Genomic DNA, 16,073 nt, shown 5'->3' with positions numbered 1-16,073 from the left:
AATGTGTGGTAAGGTAATATATATCGTGGTGTATACACGCGCCATAAACTTGAAGGGCTATCCGCTCCGTTCACAAGTACCTCCTCATCGGCATAGCAAGTACAGTTGGGGGTGACCGACCGACGCCATCTTGCCTGACAGCAATTCATTTGCCGCAGAGCGCGGCCACTGCGTGTACATAGTACAGATCCCCTGTTGTACGTGCGTCACACACAAGGAACGGTGCGCGTCAACCAGCGAAATGTCCCGCCCATGGGACGCCGTTGCTAGGTAAAAGGGCGCCCTCTTTCGTCGGCGCACGGCGCCCATACTATGGGGATTCTTCATTGGTTCCCTAACAGACCGCGTCGCAATCATTTTGGGCACTTGCACATCCGTTGTGAAATGTCGACAGGTTTTTTTCTCCGGACACTTGGCCTCCGTAAAATCAAAAAGCGGAGGGGGGGGGGGGGGCATCTGTCGATGGGGGCGTTGTTCAAAACCGACAATTATGCATACAAAGGGCATTATGTGCTTTCCAGGGCGATACATGTGCGAAATTCTGAAAAAGGCACCCACAACGGCAGATGCCACAAAAAAGGGCACCACTTCTTTTTTGAAAAGGGCACTTGTTCAGAAAAAAAGGGCACTTCGTAAAAAAAGGGCACTCTTTACAAATTATTGGGGGGGGGGGGGGTTTAAGCCCGTTGAAAAAGGGCATTTTGAATGGAAAAAGGCAGTCTTTATGTGATCACGTACTACTTGATCCAGGGAAACCTCGATTTACAGCGTTTAATATAATTCAGTTTTATCCGAAGGGGCGGATCCATGCAGGTTTGGATCGGGGGGACCTGTCAATGAAGATATTTGCTGTGAGCTTTCTGTACGATTTTCCTACTTTTAGTCGGCCACGAGAGGGGATTAAACCCCTTAACTCCCCCCCCCCCCCCCCAACAACCCCCTAACCCACTTAACCCCCCCCCCCCCCCCCCCCCCCCCCCCCCCCCCCGCCCCCACCCCCCCCCCCCCCCCACCCCCCCTCATCCCCAGCCCCCATCGCCCCTCACTGTCGATCTGCCACTGGTAACATGATACGGATTAAGTAAGAATGATCGTTTCGCTAAATTTTACTGGATTCAAAGCCGACTGCACAGGGGATCGGACGGAAAACGCCAATTCTCCCGCAAACTGAGTGAAACTAAGCAGTCGACATGCAGATGGACTTGAACAAGTTTACGGACTTACGCACCTTATAATGATATTACCGCAAGGCCAGTGATAACACAAACCGAACGGAAATACTCGGCATGTTTGCTCGCAACAATCAGAACGTTCAATCAACAACAAGAACCGTCACCCAACGCAGCTGCTTTACTTTCGCGTGTCAACACAGGCACAAGCTCGAACCCAGTCACATCAGGTTGGAAATGCATGGGAACTTAGTTATAGGACCGTGAATTCGATATTTCCGGCAAAACTTTGAGATTCGCAACCTGTGTTTGTATACCAGGCCTGTGCGACTAGTGTTACTCCCTGGTCATTACTGGCCATTACCTGTTTAGATACACAATGCGTGGCGTGAGGGCAGAACCATACCGGACAAACGTTTGGAATTCTCTGTAGACATCCATGGGTGAGTATACTATAAACTCCATGCATGGAGGTTGAATAATACTGTGACCTCCATGCTCTGTAACTGCAATACTGGTGAAAGCCGAATTGATATGTAAATATGCGTATTGCCATCTGGTGGCGCTTGCAATGAGGATTTGGTTTCGCATGAATATCTGCACAAAGTTGTGTACGGCGCGGCGATCGTTTTACGAGAATGGTAATTACAAATTTTACAAGTGCCACTTACCGTTTGACGTGAAAGATCCTATTATATACTTGGCAATTATATTCAACGGTAATGCTGCAAATAACAGAGAAAGGGGACGGGTGCATACGGTTTCATGGTCAAAGAGAATTAGTGCCCAAATTGCGGATCATGAAATAGAATGTCAGTCACGTTCACCAAATGTAAACAAAGTTTGTGGATGGAGATTTTGTCGAGAGTATTTCAATTGTTGTTTTAGTGTCCCAAACTTAAGTGTGTGTGTAGTTTTTTTCTTAACAAACTTGCAATAATGACTCAGCCTGGTGGCGACCACCTCTGTGATAATTATCGTGAATAAAGTGCCAGGGAATTTTTGTTTTACGTGTACAATTCCTAAACATCAATGTTCAATGGCTAAACAGTATCCATCAACTACTCTAAACATGTCTTTAGTATTTAAACATATTTACAAAGTGATAACAGTATGAAGGTGCTTGGGAAAGTGTTTAATTGCCAAACACAGTTTTGGCAGTGTGTAGTTTTATAATAAATTTGAGATTTCAATCAGGATTAACTCGATCCTGAACAGCGACGGGTTGAAACATGGCACGTCAAGTTTTTTAAAGGAACAATGTACATTGAAAAGAGCTGTTTACTAAGGTGGAAATTGGTGCTTCATCTTGTTTTGCGCTCCTAGTTCTTGTGTTGGGATAAGTAAAGTTAAATCTGTTCGAAAGTGTTTTCACTGATTACGTAACCCACGGACCATTTACACATTAATGGTGCGTGCGTAACCGAACACAATGAAACATCACTATACACTGACTGAGCCAAATAACCGGGACCGTAGATTGGTGAATATCCAGATTCGTTTGCGCAACGGAGGTACGGGTACGGGGAGGTACGGGTAACTTTTTAAGTTGAGTCAATTTGAAGAAGAAAAAAAGCATTGTTAATTTCCATATCATTAATAGAACTGCAACCTTGAAGAAAATCTAAGAGCCTGCTGACTTGCTTGTTGGACGTGCCGACGGTTGTGATTCACAGGAAGGACATAATTTAAACATACAACTTTATGTAGACATTCTCAGAATTGTCATTTCACATGTCGTGACATGTCTCGATTATTAATCCCGTCCATTTAGTGCAAAGTTGTCTGTTGATCATGTACTTTAACGCATGCACGAAGGTGCCAATAGAAAAAGCTGGCATTGGTACTTATAGGAAATCACATGAATGGGGAGCTATAGTCTTGTATATTACAGAGCAGTTAGGCTACCCAGGCCGCATGATACGAGGGAAGGTTGCGAGGGAGATGCCATTTTTACGAAACACTCAGACCTTCACGCCTCGAGTAATATGTATTCAACGAATTGCACTTGTCGGGCATGCATTAATAAGCATCGGGTGCATACCTATGTTCCCCAATACCGATGTTCCCCGAAATCCTTACCCTATAACCCTAACCCTAACCCTAATCCTAAGGATCTCGGGGAACATCGGTATTGGGGAACATCGGTATTGGGGAACATCGGGTAGACCCCATAAGCATCATACGCAGGGCTTGACAGTACGAGGAAGCAATCACTGCGAAAGAAATTTCATTAAAAGAAAAGTCGGTGCGCGCGACGAAACCTGACGGGCGAATAGGTTCTCCACATACTCGATTTTAATATCTGGGGTAAAAAAAAAAACCACCCAGATCATCATCTACAACTGAGAAAGTCAACTTTCCACGAATTTATTCCCAGTCAGCTATGAAAAAATAAACACGTCGAGTGACCACATAGTAGTGCCTTCCTTGATCGTCGTCATTGATAATACATCGGCATTTTCTACCCGTGGTCTCACGCAGACACGGGCCAAAGATCACAGGGAAATGTCAACAAATGATGACGTCAAAGTGTTTGTACTCGGTTGAATCGCAGACTGTCACGTTGCAAGTCTGCCTCGTCTACACGTACAGCCTTTGAACTTTTCTTTGTAATGCACTTGTACACTAGGTTGGACCGTACGTGTTACTTTTCGGAACCCTACATGCACTGCAAGTGCAATGCACCGGCCCCATGGCATAATGTATTCGGATTTTGTACAATGGAGGTATCTTTTGAGTATGTGTACTTGATACAAAAATATCTGGACTCTGGACTCGCATTCTTGTTAAACCTTTTCACAACAGTAAACAACAACGACCGAGCGGGCGTACTATATTCGGAAATTGGGACAAGTGGATCAAGAGCCGGCCTACTCAAGTCATTGTCATACAAGGCAGCCGACGAGGAAGTGACCCATTTTCTAGCCATTATTAAGTGACCCATTATCTACATAGTAAGATTTCGCACTGCCAATGGTTGCCCGGTGAAATAGCCACACAAATGGGTGATTCTTTTACACTAGTCCTGACTGATCGTCGGAAATCACCTACATTTCTTGATTTCTTTTGAACCACAGCCAGCCAGTCGGAATAATTTCTCGAGGAGTCTATAGTACCATCTTTAATCCAGGTAAGCTTTTTGATAATAATTTAGTAGGTTCTGGTTCTGGTTCTGTCGGTAAAATTCACTTAAGAATATCACACCAACTTTAGACCTTCACCCTTGCAGCCTCATACTGTATGTATGACGAAAACTGCCAGAAACACCGGGGCGAACCCCATCTCTTAGCGATAGGTGTTTGCTGGGTTCTTTTACGTGCATTATACAACACACGGTACCTAGTACAGCTTTACATCCCATCCGAAGGACGAAGCAATAATGGTCAAGTGCCTTGCTCAAGGGCACAAGTGTCCAGGCCCGGGCTTGAACCCACACCACTGTTGCCTCTGAAACACCAGAGCATGAGTCCAGTGTTCAAGTGCCTTGCTCAAGGGCACAAGTGTCCGGGCCCGGGCTTGAACCCACGCCACTATTGTCTCACCCCCCAAAAATGCAAATGTCATGCCTTTCCCCGGCCTCGGGAACAGAAACTGAACGGCCAATTGTCTGGGTACCAAGTTGCTCATCATTTTGGAAGTGTCTTTTACTTTTTTTTTGCGTTTGCAGTTAACCGTTTTGCACCATGGAAAAAGATCGCAAAACGCGCCGGCCCGGCCACGGGAAAGACTCGGCTGCGACTAGGCTTGACTACCAGCCGCCCGATGGGGGCTGGGGCTGGCTGGTCGCTCTCGGCTCCTTCACGGAGATGTTCCTGACTATGGGCACGCTGCTGTGTAGCGGAGTCTACTTCACTGCCATCCAGCTTGAGTTTGAGGTCAGCAGTGCCGAGCTTGGATGGATCATAAGTTCAGGGTCGACATTGCTTTCTGCGACATGTGAGTGTTGGCTTCTTAATACCCTAACATACCCTTTTTAAAGATTACAAATAGACACTCTGCTGGCATTTATAGATCTGACGAGTTATGGAAGAAAACCATTTATTGAACCAAACATTCCCTACCATACTCCCCACTCTACTTTGTCGTGTCAAACATTGTTTAGCTAATGTGTTCAAAGTAAAGTTTTATTTGAAAAGCCTGGAAAAACAAGCGGGACTACCCTAACCCTATTTTGGCTAGAAACCCTGCCATAAAGCAGCAACATGCATCATTTGTCAACAGACAAACCCAAGCAGGAATACACACTCCAGGTATATAGGAGGAACATGCAGTAAATGTGAACTTGTCTTGCTGGGCTGCTAGAACTATATAAACTATACGAGGCTTGACCATGTGGCAGATTATATAGGGGAACTCGTGGGCTGAAATACACCAACAGGGGGAAACACTACCAAGAAAGGGGAGTGAACATTCATTTATTTTTATTTTATCTCTTTCTGGTATTGAAACCAAGGATTCCTCAAAAGTACCCTAAGCACTGTAGCTCGAAAGCCTGAAGAAACCTGTAGAGAGAAGACAGTGAGAAGAAATTACAGTTTTAGAGGTGGGAGGAAAAGCCCAGAGTAATATTCTGAGGGAAACCCACAGAATCAGGTAGGGACTGAAAGCCCACTCCACATATTGGCCCGGCCGGGATTCAAACCCGGGTCACAGCGGTGGAAGGCGAGGAAAGTACCGCAACGCCAACCTGACTCCCAACATGTAAACTAAGACTAAAGTTGTTTTCTTTTGCTGAGTGGACTTACTCCCAATAAATACACTAAGGCCAAAAAAAAAAGTCTCCGGTTTCTGGTATGCGCGCGCGTCGCCGTAGCCATGCGCGTCGGCAAAATGAAAAAGGTTTTTTTTCAATGAAAGATGATGTCTCAAAACCGCCAAACTCCCTGGTTTGACTGGAATCCTGCTGCTGCACAATTTTAACGTGTTTTTAGATTGGGTTATGGTCGAGAATAAGCTTTATGTGGCCTTTCTGGACTCCCATATATTTGCACTAAGTTTAGTCGGGCACCATTTGCAGTCATCAGCACACATTTGAAGCAAAAAAATCAGGTAAAAAAAAAAAAAAAAGCCGCGTCGCCGCACCACTTTTTGGGCAAGCTCCATACCAGAAACCGGAGACTTTTTTTTTTGGCCTAATGCTGTACACAATGAAACTGTACTCCACCCTGCACATGACCAGCTGGCGGGTCACATAGAGCTCCGCCGCTCTAAGCCACGATTGGCCTTGGCGAAAGGCTACATCGATACTCGAGGATCTTTCTGTTAATAACGTTTTTAGCTGCGGTTGAGCAGCTCTACAAGTATACTCATGCCTCTGTGTCAGTCTGTAGGTTAGTTCGTTCGTTCGTCGTTTGTTACCCAGCTTCTGCTTGAGGCCCTGTGTCGGTTTTATCGCCCTCAAGGGAGGGCAGACAGACTTGCTTTATCGAGTTCAAGTTTGCATTGTGACATTAAACAAATGGGAAATCCTTTATTTCTGTGCCAGAGATATGTGCGGGTAGAAGGTACACATGTACGAACAAAAACTCATTGGCCCGCAGCTTCCGAGATTATTTCGAGCTTGTTCTGAAAAGATTCCTCTTGGATCGAAACGTCGGGCCTTCCTCTAACGATTTGGTTTTCCTTTAAAAGTGTACATTGTAATCAAGCCCGCTGGAACAAACTTTTGCCAGGGGGTGCTGGAATTTCTAAAGGACGGACAAAATTAATGCGAACACGGAGCGCAAAGCCCTTACGGCGTGGCTTAAAGGGCCCCTAAAAGTTTTGTAATATGGATGCTTTGTGGTGCAATCTGAGGCGATTCCTGGCCTCTTTCATATGACTTTTTTTAGCAAAAGTTTTTTTGAGATTATAAAGACAATTTATTTCACTTTTTTGTTTAGAATATACTGTTGCTCTTAATATAACGTTTTTACTGTACTGAAAAGTCGAGAACCCTGTATTTTTATCTCCATTTTTTTGTTCCATTTAATTCTGGAAAAAGAATTGTATCATTATGCATGACATCGCATGTTAATATTATTGTTGCAAGGCTGCTTTCTTACATTTAGTAAATTCCGTCGTGTATGTTTCGTTTTATTTTCCAAATTTGGGGCTAGGCAAGGATTTATCGGTCCGAGTTCTTATGAGAAAAAACTTACAGAGGGTAAAACTTGAATAGCTTTTTTATTAAAACGAAATTACACTGGAATTGGCGTCAAGCATGACTAGTTTCAATGAAAGCCGCTCCCACTCCAATTAGTTTCGGAATGTGTGTGAACCTTGCTATTTGTTAATGTTGAGTACAGAATGCTAGCAACGTCAATGAAACTTTAAAATGAAAAGAAAAACCTTCAGGGAAAAGGTATGAGCATTTGCCCCTATTGAAAGACCGAATGAAAAAAATCCTGGCAAGCATTATCAACTTTGCCACCATTGTCATGGCCGAGGTTATTTCTTTCGGGTCAAAGCTTCCATCATGGCTGAAATATCATAGACATGTCATGATTTTAGATACATTAGATTCTGCACTGCTTGAAGATTTAGAAAATACCTCTTCTGGATATTTTACAGTGTTACTTTGTGCTAGACGTTCAAAGCGCCGCGCTTAGCCGCGGCAAAACTAGAAACGAACAAAACGAAGGTGATATTTGTAGAGCAAGCATAATGTATAGCGCAGCGGCGCAATTTCAACGTCGTAGAACACTGCTGGCTGGAACACATTTTTGCCCGGGAGTAGGGGGTGCTGAAGCATATTCCAGCACCCCAATCCAAAAAGTTGGGGGTGCTGCAGCACCCACAGCACCCCCCGTTCCCGCGGGCTTGAATTTGTAATTCATTTGTTGGTCAAGAAAAAATGGAAATGCCAAGCCATGGTACGGTTTTAAATGTGCTTTCGGAGATGAACTTATAGTAACTGTAACACCTGTCCGGGGTTGTCTTTTTCCAAATATTTTTGATAAATTTGTATCGTCATGATTTTCGATGCCCAAAGGCATATTTTCTTTTCATTATGGGCCTGATGCTGTCCCAGTTTGTTGGCGTGCAAGCAACATGTCACTGGTTTCCTGCATTGGGAGGACAACCACTTCAAGAAGACTTCTCAGGAAATGAAACTAGAGAGTTAATCCGCGATATAAAATAGGCACCAGCCTACATCCTCTGACACTGAGTTGTTGTCATGTTCTCTCCAATTGCAAGGTCCGATCGGCAGCGCGTGCGTCAAGAGGTTCGGGTGCCGTACGACGTCGCTGATTGGCGGGTCGGCCGTGGTGTGTGGCTTCATCGCAAGTTCCTTCGCACAGTGCAGCATACATGTCTTCATCACATTGGGATTAATTGCCGGTATGCTGTTTTCCTTATTTATCAGATTTTCATTAAAATTATTTGAGGGTGTCAGAGGATGACTTATATCATTCACGATCAATCTTCACTTATAATCGGAATTTTGGAGCAAATTCCAAAGATGGTCGGCCGACCATCATTGAAAAACACCGGCTTATTTTCAAATACTGCCCCCAATTTACCAAATTTAGTTCGTCCACATTTTTGTTTGCAATCGGTTACACATCCGTGAACGGGTGCAAGCCAGCTAGTCTGATTCCCTGACAATTCCCCAACGTCCATAAATTGCTCCATTTCGTCTGAAGGGTCACGGAACCAGACTACAAGAAAAACATTTTTTTCTTGTTTTTTTAAATTTTCCAGCATCTGAACACAAAACTTTAAACAGGTCAGTGCAACAAAATTTGCTATAAAACACTAACCCCAAATCCATCAATTCTGAAAATTACAGCAACAACAAAAGTTGTACATGGTACCTTTAACGACTTGTACTAAGCCTATAAGCTCGGTCGCTTTGACCTGTACCTTCAGAGAAGGGGTAAGGTCCATGAGAGAGACTAATAATAATAATAATAATAATTTGGGAGGCTAATGATAAGTCTTTCACGTGGACTTTATCTCTTCAGTCTTTATCTTCTTCCAGTTTTATCTCTACTTAATCTCTCTTCCGCAGGTATCGGCTCGGGCCTCGTGTTTGTATCCGCCACGGTGATTCTAGGCCACTACTTCCAGCGGCGCTACGCCATCGTCAACGGGCTGGCCTTCAGCGGCCCCGGCATCGCCATCTTTGTTCTGCCCCCGTTGCTGGACTACCTCATTGATAACTACGGCTGGAGGGGGTCGCTCTTAATACAGGGAGCCATCAGCTTGCACACGTTAGCGGCGGCGGCGCTGTTCAGACCGTTGCCGAGCGAACCGCATTGCCGTGGCAGCAAGCAGGCGAACTCCAAGCACAAGGCTTACGCGAGAATCGAAATGGAGGAACTGGAAAATGGACGAGGGGACAAAGAAAATGCCAAACCGGAAGTGGACGAAAATAGCAACTGCGATTTAGACGATTGCAATTCGTTACAGGGTGGAGGGAGCGCTAGCGAACGGAACGGGGGCACTGGTGCGAGTGGGAAAGTGGATGAACCGACTTTATCAAACTTTGAAGGTTCAATTTCGAGTAGCAGTCAATCATTGCAGTGCGCCGAAAAAGAGGAACGTCGAGATTCGGCGGACGTTGATCACGTGACGGCCGATAGCCAATCAAGAACAGACGTCGTAGAGGACAACAAGAACACTTTGGACCAATCGGGCCCCGAGGCGCACGACGGCACCGACCAATCAAAACGCAGCAGGCGTTTCTCCCTGGACCGGCTGAGTTTTAAGCACAACTGCTGGCTGCAGTACACCGCGGCGTTCGTGTTGATCTGCCCGGTGAGTTTCTTCCAGGCCTGTGCGTTCTACTCGGTCACCTTCCACGTGGTGGCGCGCACGGGTCTGATAGGGGTGTCGGCCCACTTGGCAGGCATGTCTCTGTCCTCGCTAGGTGCCGGCTCCTCGTTCACCAGACTGACCCACGGCTGGTTCATCCACCGCGGTCTGATCTCCGCCACCACGGCCTACATCGTTGCTCTCGTCGTAGGTGCCGTAGGCGCCTTTGGGAACGCCCTGTCACGGACCTATGCAGGCGTGATTGTGACTTGCCTCGTGATCGGGTTTTCGTCTGGTGCCGTGTATCCACTGGTACCCGTGGTTCTGCGAGATTTGGTCAGTCTTCGCGGGTTACCGACCACCTACGGATTAGCGATGTTCTTTGACAGTTGCGGAGTGTTCGCCGGCGGTTTTACGGCAGGTTGGTTTAAAGTCAATTATTTTTCAGTAAACGTGTACACATGAACATAAAATCCTATTCTCTTGACGGGAATGCAGTGTTACTTCGAGATAAACGGAGCTTCAAGTTATCCGACTTTGAGTTAATGAGAGGTTAATGTGCATGTAGTTGTAGTTGTAAGTCCATCACAAGTCAAATCACAAGTCACAAGTAACGGGATGAACTGTGGAATAGGATCGGAACGCACTCGTCACCATCCGTTTGATTATGTAAGACCGTAAGGCTTGTGACTAACTTGCGATCACTTGCGACTGACTTGTGATGATGTGATTAGCTTTCAACGGATCCGACTGGAACTCCTCTTGATCTGTGATTCATTTTATACACATCATTTCTTTGTCGTACTGCAGGGCTTTTGCGTGACGTCACCGGCACCTACACCGCATCCTTTTGTATGACTGGCGTATACTACTCCCTAGCTACCGTATTTATAACCCTCGTGTATTTCATGATGAGGCTGCACCGTGGGCGGGAGAATGCGAAACTGGACGAGGAAAGCAATAAACGACTGGAAAACGGAGACTATCACAGCATTTGAATTTTCTTTAGATTTCTAAAATAGAAAATGGACCTAAAAGCATTGTAGATAAAAAAGGGAAGTTGCCGACTATAAGAAAATGTCGTACCATATTTGTAGTTTGGAACGTTTGGCAGGGTGGGGTAAAACTTTGTTCTGTTTATCTTTGTATATTATTTTTTCTTTGTTTGACTTCAAATCTTTTGACTTCCAATTCTCATGATACAAACTATCAGTTGAGAGCTGGGAAACGCTCTTGATATTTCGGACTTCGATTCGGGAGAGGTATATTTTTGTAAATAATTTGTTGAGGATCTGTATTCTAATGCCTTGTATCATGGCAAGAACGTATATATAGCTGCAACCGTTCCACTCCGATTTGGGAGGCGAGTTTGAGGTGTTTTTTCTAACTCATATGCAACACATCCTGTCCTGCCAGTTAAATCAATCAAGTGACTGTTTTCAACTGTTAAGAGCTCCCAGCCTACATGAAGCGTGATTGACTGGCTGTGACTGTTCATGTAACTTGATACAGCTATGCTTCGACTCCGGGTGAGTGATAAAACAACCGTGACCACAACTTGCCTGCTTTGTCTGTTGGCCCAGTTTGATTAGTCACAGTGCTTGCCTGACATAATGAGCTGACTGCTGGTGACTAGCCTTTGTTAAAAGGATAGAAGGGGAAGTGAATTTTGACTGTTTGTGACTGTTTTAATAGCGGGAGGTTGAACCCTTGCATTTTGCGCTTCCGCACACTCCTTAGGCATTTTACCAAGAATGTGACACACAGGGAGACAGCGTAGGGGCAATTCCACGGTTACTCACGTTACATTTTTGTAACGTGAGTAACCGATTTTGTGCGTCTTGTTTATCATACATAACACATTTTTCTGGATGTCATCTTTGGTGCTTAAGTAGGTCTAGGTCTACTCTATCTACCATGGGGATAACAGTTATTAAACCTTTTCAGTAAGGTAATTACAGTCCAAGGAAACTCAAAAGTACACCCAAAATGTAACGTGAGTAACCGTGGAATTGCCCGTAGGATCTTTTCATATAGGATTTATTTTATTTATTAATTAATGCATTACAGTGTATATGTATTTAGAATCCAGCATTGTTTCATAAAACGAAAAGAATCCATTCCATATCTACGCATACTTAACCCCAAAAAGTATACTGTTTTGAAAAAAAAATTGTTTTTGTCCTATATACAAAACAACTCAACTATGCTGTTACCATATTCATGATATCCTATGTGCACATTCACTGCTTTTCAGCAATAAGATTGTTTTTTTCTATCCAATGATAACTGTAAAATATACTTGTATTTATTTAAAATATTATTTCGGTGTAGGTCTATAGGCGGACTTGAGACGGGTGTGCTGTATGAAATTAATAAAAGCGAGTTGTCATTTAATAGATAAATTTTAATATTGTGGAGTATTACAATTTTATGGATCAACGAACGCAATTGGAAATTGAATTGCTCTCGACCAATTAAAGCTTTTTAAAGGGACGTCCTGTGAATGCGCCCAATTGGGCTACAAAACGTGTTTTAAACGAAATGCTGTTTATTGAAAAGAGCATTTAAAAGTAGGATATAAACATCCACACAACCATCCTTTAAAAACTGGGCGTTTTTGTGTTATTCGTGAGATGGCGCGCGAGAACGAATTTCTGTGGTCACAATTTTTACTTCGAAAAATCCAGCCGTGTTTTGTCGCTAGTCGTGATTCCAGTCGCACACATTTCACTTTGAAAACGTTTATCAAAAAGGCGCGTGTGTTCATCTGTTGAGTAAAGATGTGGACTTATTTGGGTTGAAAAAAACCACCGCTGTCGTTCTAAATTTATCAACCAGAGCTATTTGCGGCACCAGTCTGATGCTGTCACCGCGCCGAGATAGAGCCCACAATTCCATGCCGGCTGGAAATACGTATACGTATGCCACAAATGTCCACTGCGTCCGATGTAAACAACCAGGTTTTTTCGTGGGTTTTTTTCGAGAAAGTTAAGACATTAGGCTAGTTTTCTTTCAACCAGACCTTTGATAGGATAAGCAAACAATCCAAAAAATAACACTTTCGGGGATTTCAGGCCGCAATGCCCGTTTATTTTGAAGTGCGTACCTTCGCTCGTGTGCATATTTTTACATTCATATACAGATGCGAGTAAATGCTTTAAAAATATTGGTAATAATTGCAAATGCCATTTTTTATTCACACAAATTACAGGTATTGTACTTTATGAACTTGGTTAACATTAATAAATGCAGTGCGCAGGATTATGTGCTTTTATATTTTCAAGGCCTGCCCCAACCCAGCCTTGAAATACGGCAAGTAAATACAGGGTGATTAAAAAAAAAGCAGAACCAAAACCTCAACAAATTTATTTCATATTTAAAAACAAGCATGAAGCACTAGGGGCGGATCCAGGAATTTTCGCAGGGGGGAGGGTTCATCAGCAAAAAAATCTTTAAATGTACACAGGTTTTTTTTTCTTTGGACACTTGGCCTCCGTAAAATCACAAACTGGGGGGGGGGGGGGGGGGGGGGAGGAAGGGGGGGGGGGGACTGGTACCATATTTCAATAGGGGGTGCTGTTCAAATTCGACAATTATTAACACTAGATTACAGAATAGTGTACCGTATTTTAAACAGGCGGACATTATACCAGTATTACTTTTTTGGGGGTGTCACAGCAGGGGGGGGGGGGGTTTCGCATTATTTTTAGGAATTTGTATGATATTTTTTTGACAGAGCTGGGGGGGGGGGCTTAACCCCCAAAACCCTCCCCTGGATCCGCCCCTGCTGCACCAACAATGAAAATGACTGGAAAGCAATTTCATATACTTTTAGATGAAAAAAAAAACTACTTAAATTGCTAAATCCGTTCAAATATATCACCATTCAAACACAATGACCCCAATTCTAAATTCTATTTATATTTATTATTTATATCTTAATGTTAAAATAATTGCAACTTGATTTTTAAAGTTTGTCTTTGCTCTTTTCTTTCCAAAAGAATTTCACCGTATTTCACATTTCTTAGCCCATTACTTTCAGTTTTTATCATATCTCTTCTTCAGTTTGTGGCTTGAAACCAAAAGGACAATCCGTGGATGATTATAGAATATGAAAAAAATAAATGAATTAATCAAATTGACCTCTAGAAACTTACCGATCAGTATACTTCTCAGATGGTATTCCAAAGTTACGTATCTTCCCAACGAAATAATTCCGAGTGGTGAATGCGATCTTTCGATGTGTACTCCATGTTGCAAATATAAAGGCGAGTAACGTGGTCTTTATTTGAATGGACGATGAAATGTGGTTCCGCAAATGAGTTGCCCGTCAAATTTCCTTGTGGTTGGTGATAAAAACCCACAATCCTGTACGATCACATCGATACCATCTAATAGTTTTTTTATCCAGTATATTTCCGTATACAGGGTGAGTCAAGAAAAGCGAAACCCAAATGTCGGGACTATTGTTTTATTGAAGTTCTGCATGTAGCACTTTCAAAATCTAGGACATGAAAGCCCAATTCTGATTTGAATGATTCTTGTACTAACAGAAAGCTTATGAATTGGTCTTTCATTTCCTAAACTTTGAAAGTGCTACATGCAGAACTTCACTTAAACAATAGTCCCGACACTTGGGTGTCGTTTTTTTTACTCACCCTGCACACGATGCATAACTTCATTTGGACATGAGAGGTAACAGAGAGGGTCTATATGCACCACACCCAACAAATGCATGTGTGCGACGACTCTCCATGTATTTCCAGGCCAAATGTACTGTGCATAGTGACGAATGGAACAAAAGTTGTGCACCCATGCGAAGGGTTAACAATGAGATCCGGTACAGCCTAGAAATGGGTCGGATTCATCTCATAGCTCAAAGCTTTAATAAGAATCCACACTTGTTATTCCCTTGTATACTGGACAACGGGCCTTGTTCACGAGTCGGCCATGTTAAATTGACAGCGAGGTAAAATCTTCATTTTTGGAGCTTGCGTAGAGAAATGGAAGCAATGATATAAAAGTTCATTACAAATTAATACCAGTCTGCTCTGATGAATAATTTATAATTTGTGATTAAACGTACCTAATATTTTAAGCCACTTAAAAAAAAAGTGAGACTAGAATGCATAATAGTCTGGCACCATCCCATTCAACAGTTCATTTGGGAACACGAAAAAAAATGGCTTTTGTGAATAAGGTCCATAGGGACGTAGTTTAAGTCGGAGAAACGACTCAATAAAATGGAGATGCTTTTGATTAAGGTGGGCTTGGACGCTTGGCGTCCTCGCCTATTCGAATCAAAGAATCTCCACCTTCTTCGTCGTTAATTGCCTTAACAGAAACAGTGAAATTGTGCAAAATTAACAACGAAAGTTGATTATATTCGTGAACGTCTGAACAAGCATCGGTGAATTTATACCTGTCAGTTCAGGTACAAAATATTCTTATACCCAAAAGGCTTAACTCTGTCTTTTAAACATTTGCCTCTCGCCAACCATTTGCGTGCATGGCCAAGAGAGAATTAACATAATGACAAGGTGGACCGTCGGATAGTCAACTTCAATCGACATTCTAAGTCCTGCGCTTCTGTCGGAGGAAGTCTTCAACGCGGTTGATGCAAATCGTGTTATCGCGCCTCACCTGCTCGGCCTTCAGTTCACTCGAATTATGTTCGCCCCGACGAAACTCGCTATGCGTTAATCCTCCACACGCGCGAGGCATTGACCTTCCGAGCAATTATTGTCACGCAAGCGCCATTACATTTTGCTGGCCACAGACTGGGGCCAGGCTATAGTCGTCACTGACTGATTGACTGTCTCTCGTGAGTCGGGCAGTACTGTCGTATAGGGTTACCCCGTAACGCCAATGAATGGGCTAAACCTGGCCAATTGTGTGCACAACAGACTCCCGGCGAATGGCCATTTAGTACGGCCGATATGTGTTTGGACTGTGCCTTTGAGTATACAAGTATAGACTTTGGCACAGTCAGAGTATGTCATAAGAAAGATATTTGGATATAAAAACCATCGCAGATTTGTCCTTTGAAAGAAACATAGGAGGAATAACAAGCAATGGCAGCCATTTTGAATATTTTAACTATTGCTTGTGATTGCACCAATATTTTTTTCAAAGGACAAATTTGCGATGGCTCCA

The 16,073-nt window shown here is 43.5% G+C and overlaps 1 protein-coding gene across 1 annotated transcript; it reads left to right on the top strand.

Moving 5' to 3' along the window:
• The first annotated feature begins 3,847 nt into the window (after positions 1 to 3,847).
• LOC119729001 (monocarboxylate transporter 13-like) lies at positions 3,848 to 10,968 on the top strand. The gene is made up of 5 exons (XM_038201481.1): positions 3,848 to 4,302; positions 4,840 to 5,108; positions 8,352 to 8,495; positions 9,169 to 10,335; positions 10,725 to 10,968. The coding sequence occupies exons 2-5, from the start codon at positions 4,856 to 4,858 to the stop codon at positions 10,910 to 10,912; spliced, it is 1,752 nt and encodes a 583-aa protein (XP_038057409.1). The 5' UTR covers positions 3,848 to 4,302; positions 4,840 to 4,855; the 3' UTR covers positions 10,913 to 10,968.
• The last annotated feature ends 5,105 nt before the right edge of the window (positions 10,969 to 16,073 follow it).

Source organism: Patiria miniata, unplaced genomic scaffold, assembly GCF_015706575.1.
Source record: "Patiria miniata isolate m_02_andy unplaced genomic scaffold, ASM1570657v1 HiC_scaffold_20, whole genome shotgun sequence".
NCBI lineage: Eukaryota > Metazoa > Echinodermata > Asteroidea > Valvatida > Asterinidae > Patiria > Patiria miniata.
This window is presented reverse-complemented; position numbering and strand designations above follow the sequence as displayed.

Excerpts from the sequence above, each read along its gene's own strand:
- LOC119729001 (XM_038201481.1), top strand. The coding sequence starts at position 4,856 with ATGGAAAAAGATCGCAAAACGCGCCGGCCCGGCCACGGGAAAGACTCG. Across the intron at positions 5,109-8,351 it reads GACATTGCTTTCTGCGACAT|GTCCGATCGGCAGCGCGTGC; the intron begins GTGAGTGTTGGC and ends TCCAATTGCAAG. Across the intron at positions 10,336-10,724 it reads CGCCGGCGGTTTTACGGCAG|GGCTTTTGCGTGACGTCACC; the intron begins GTTGGTTTAAAG and ends GTCGTACTGCAG.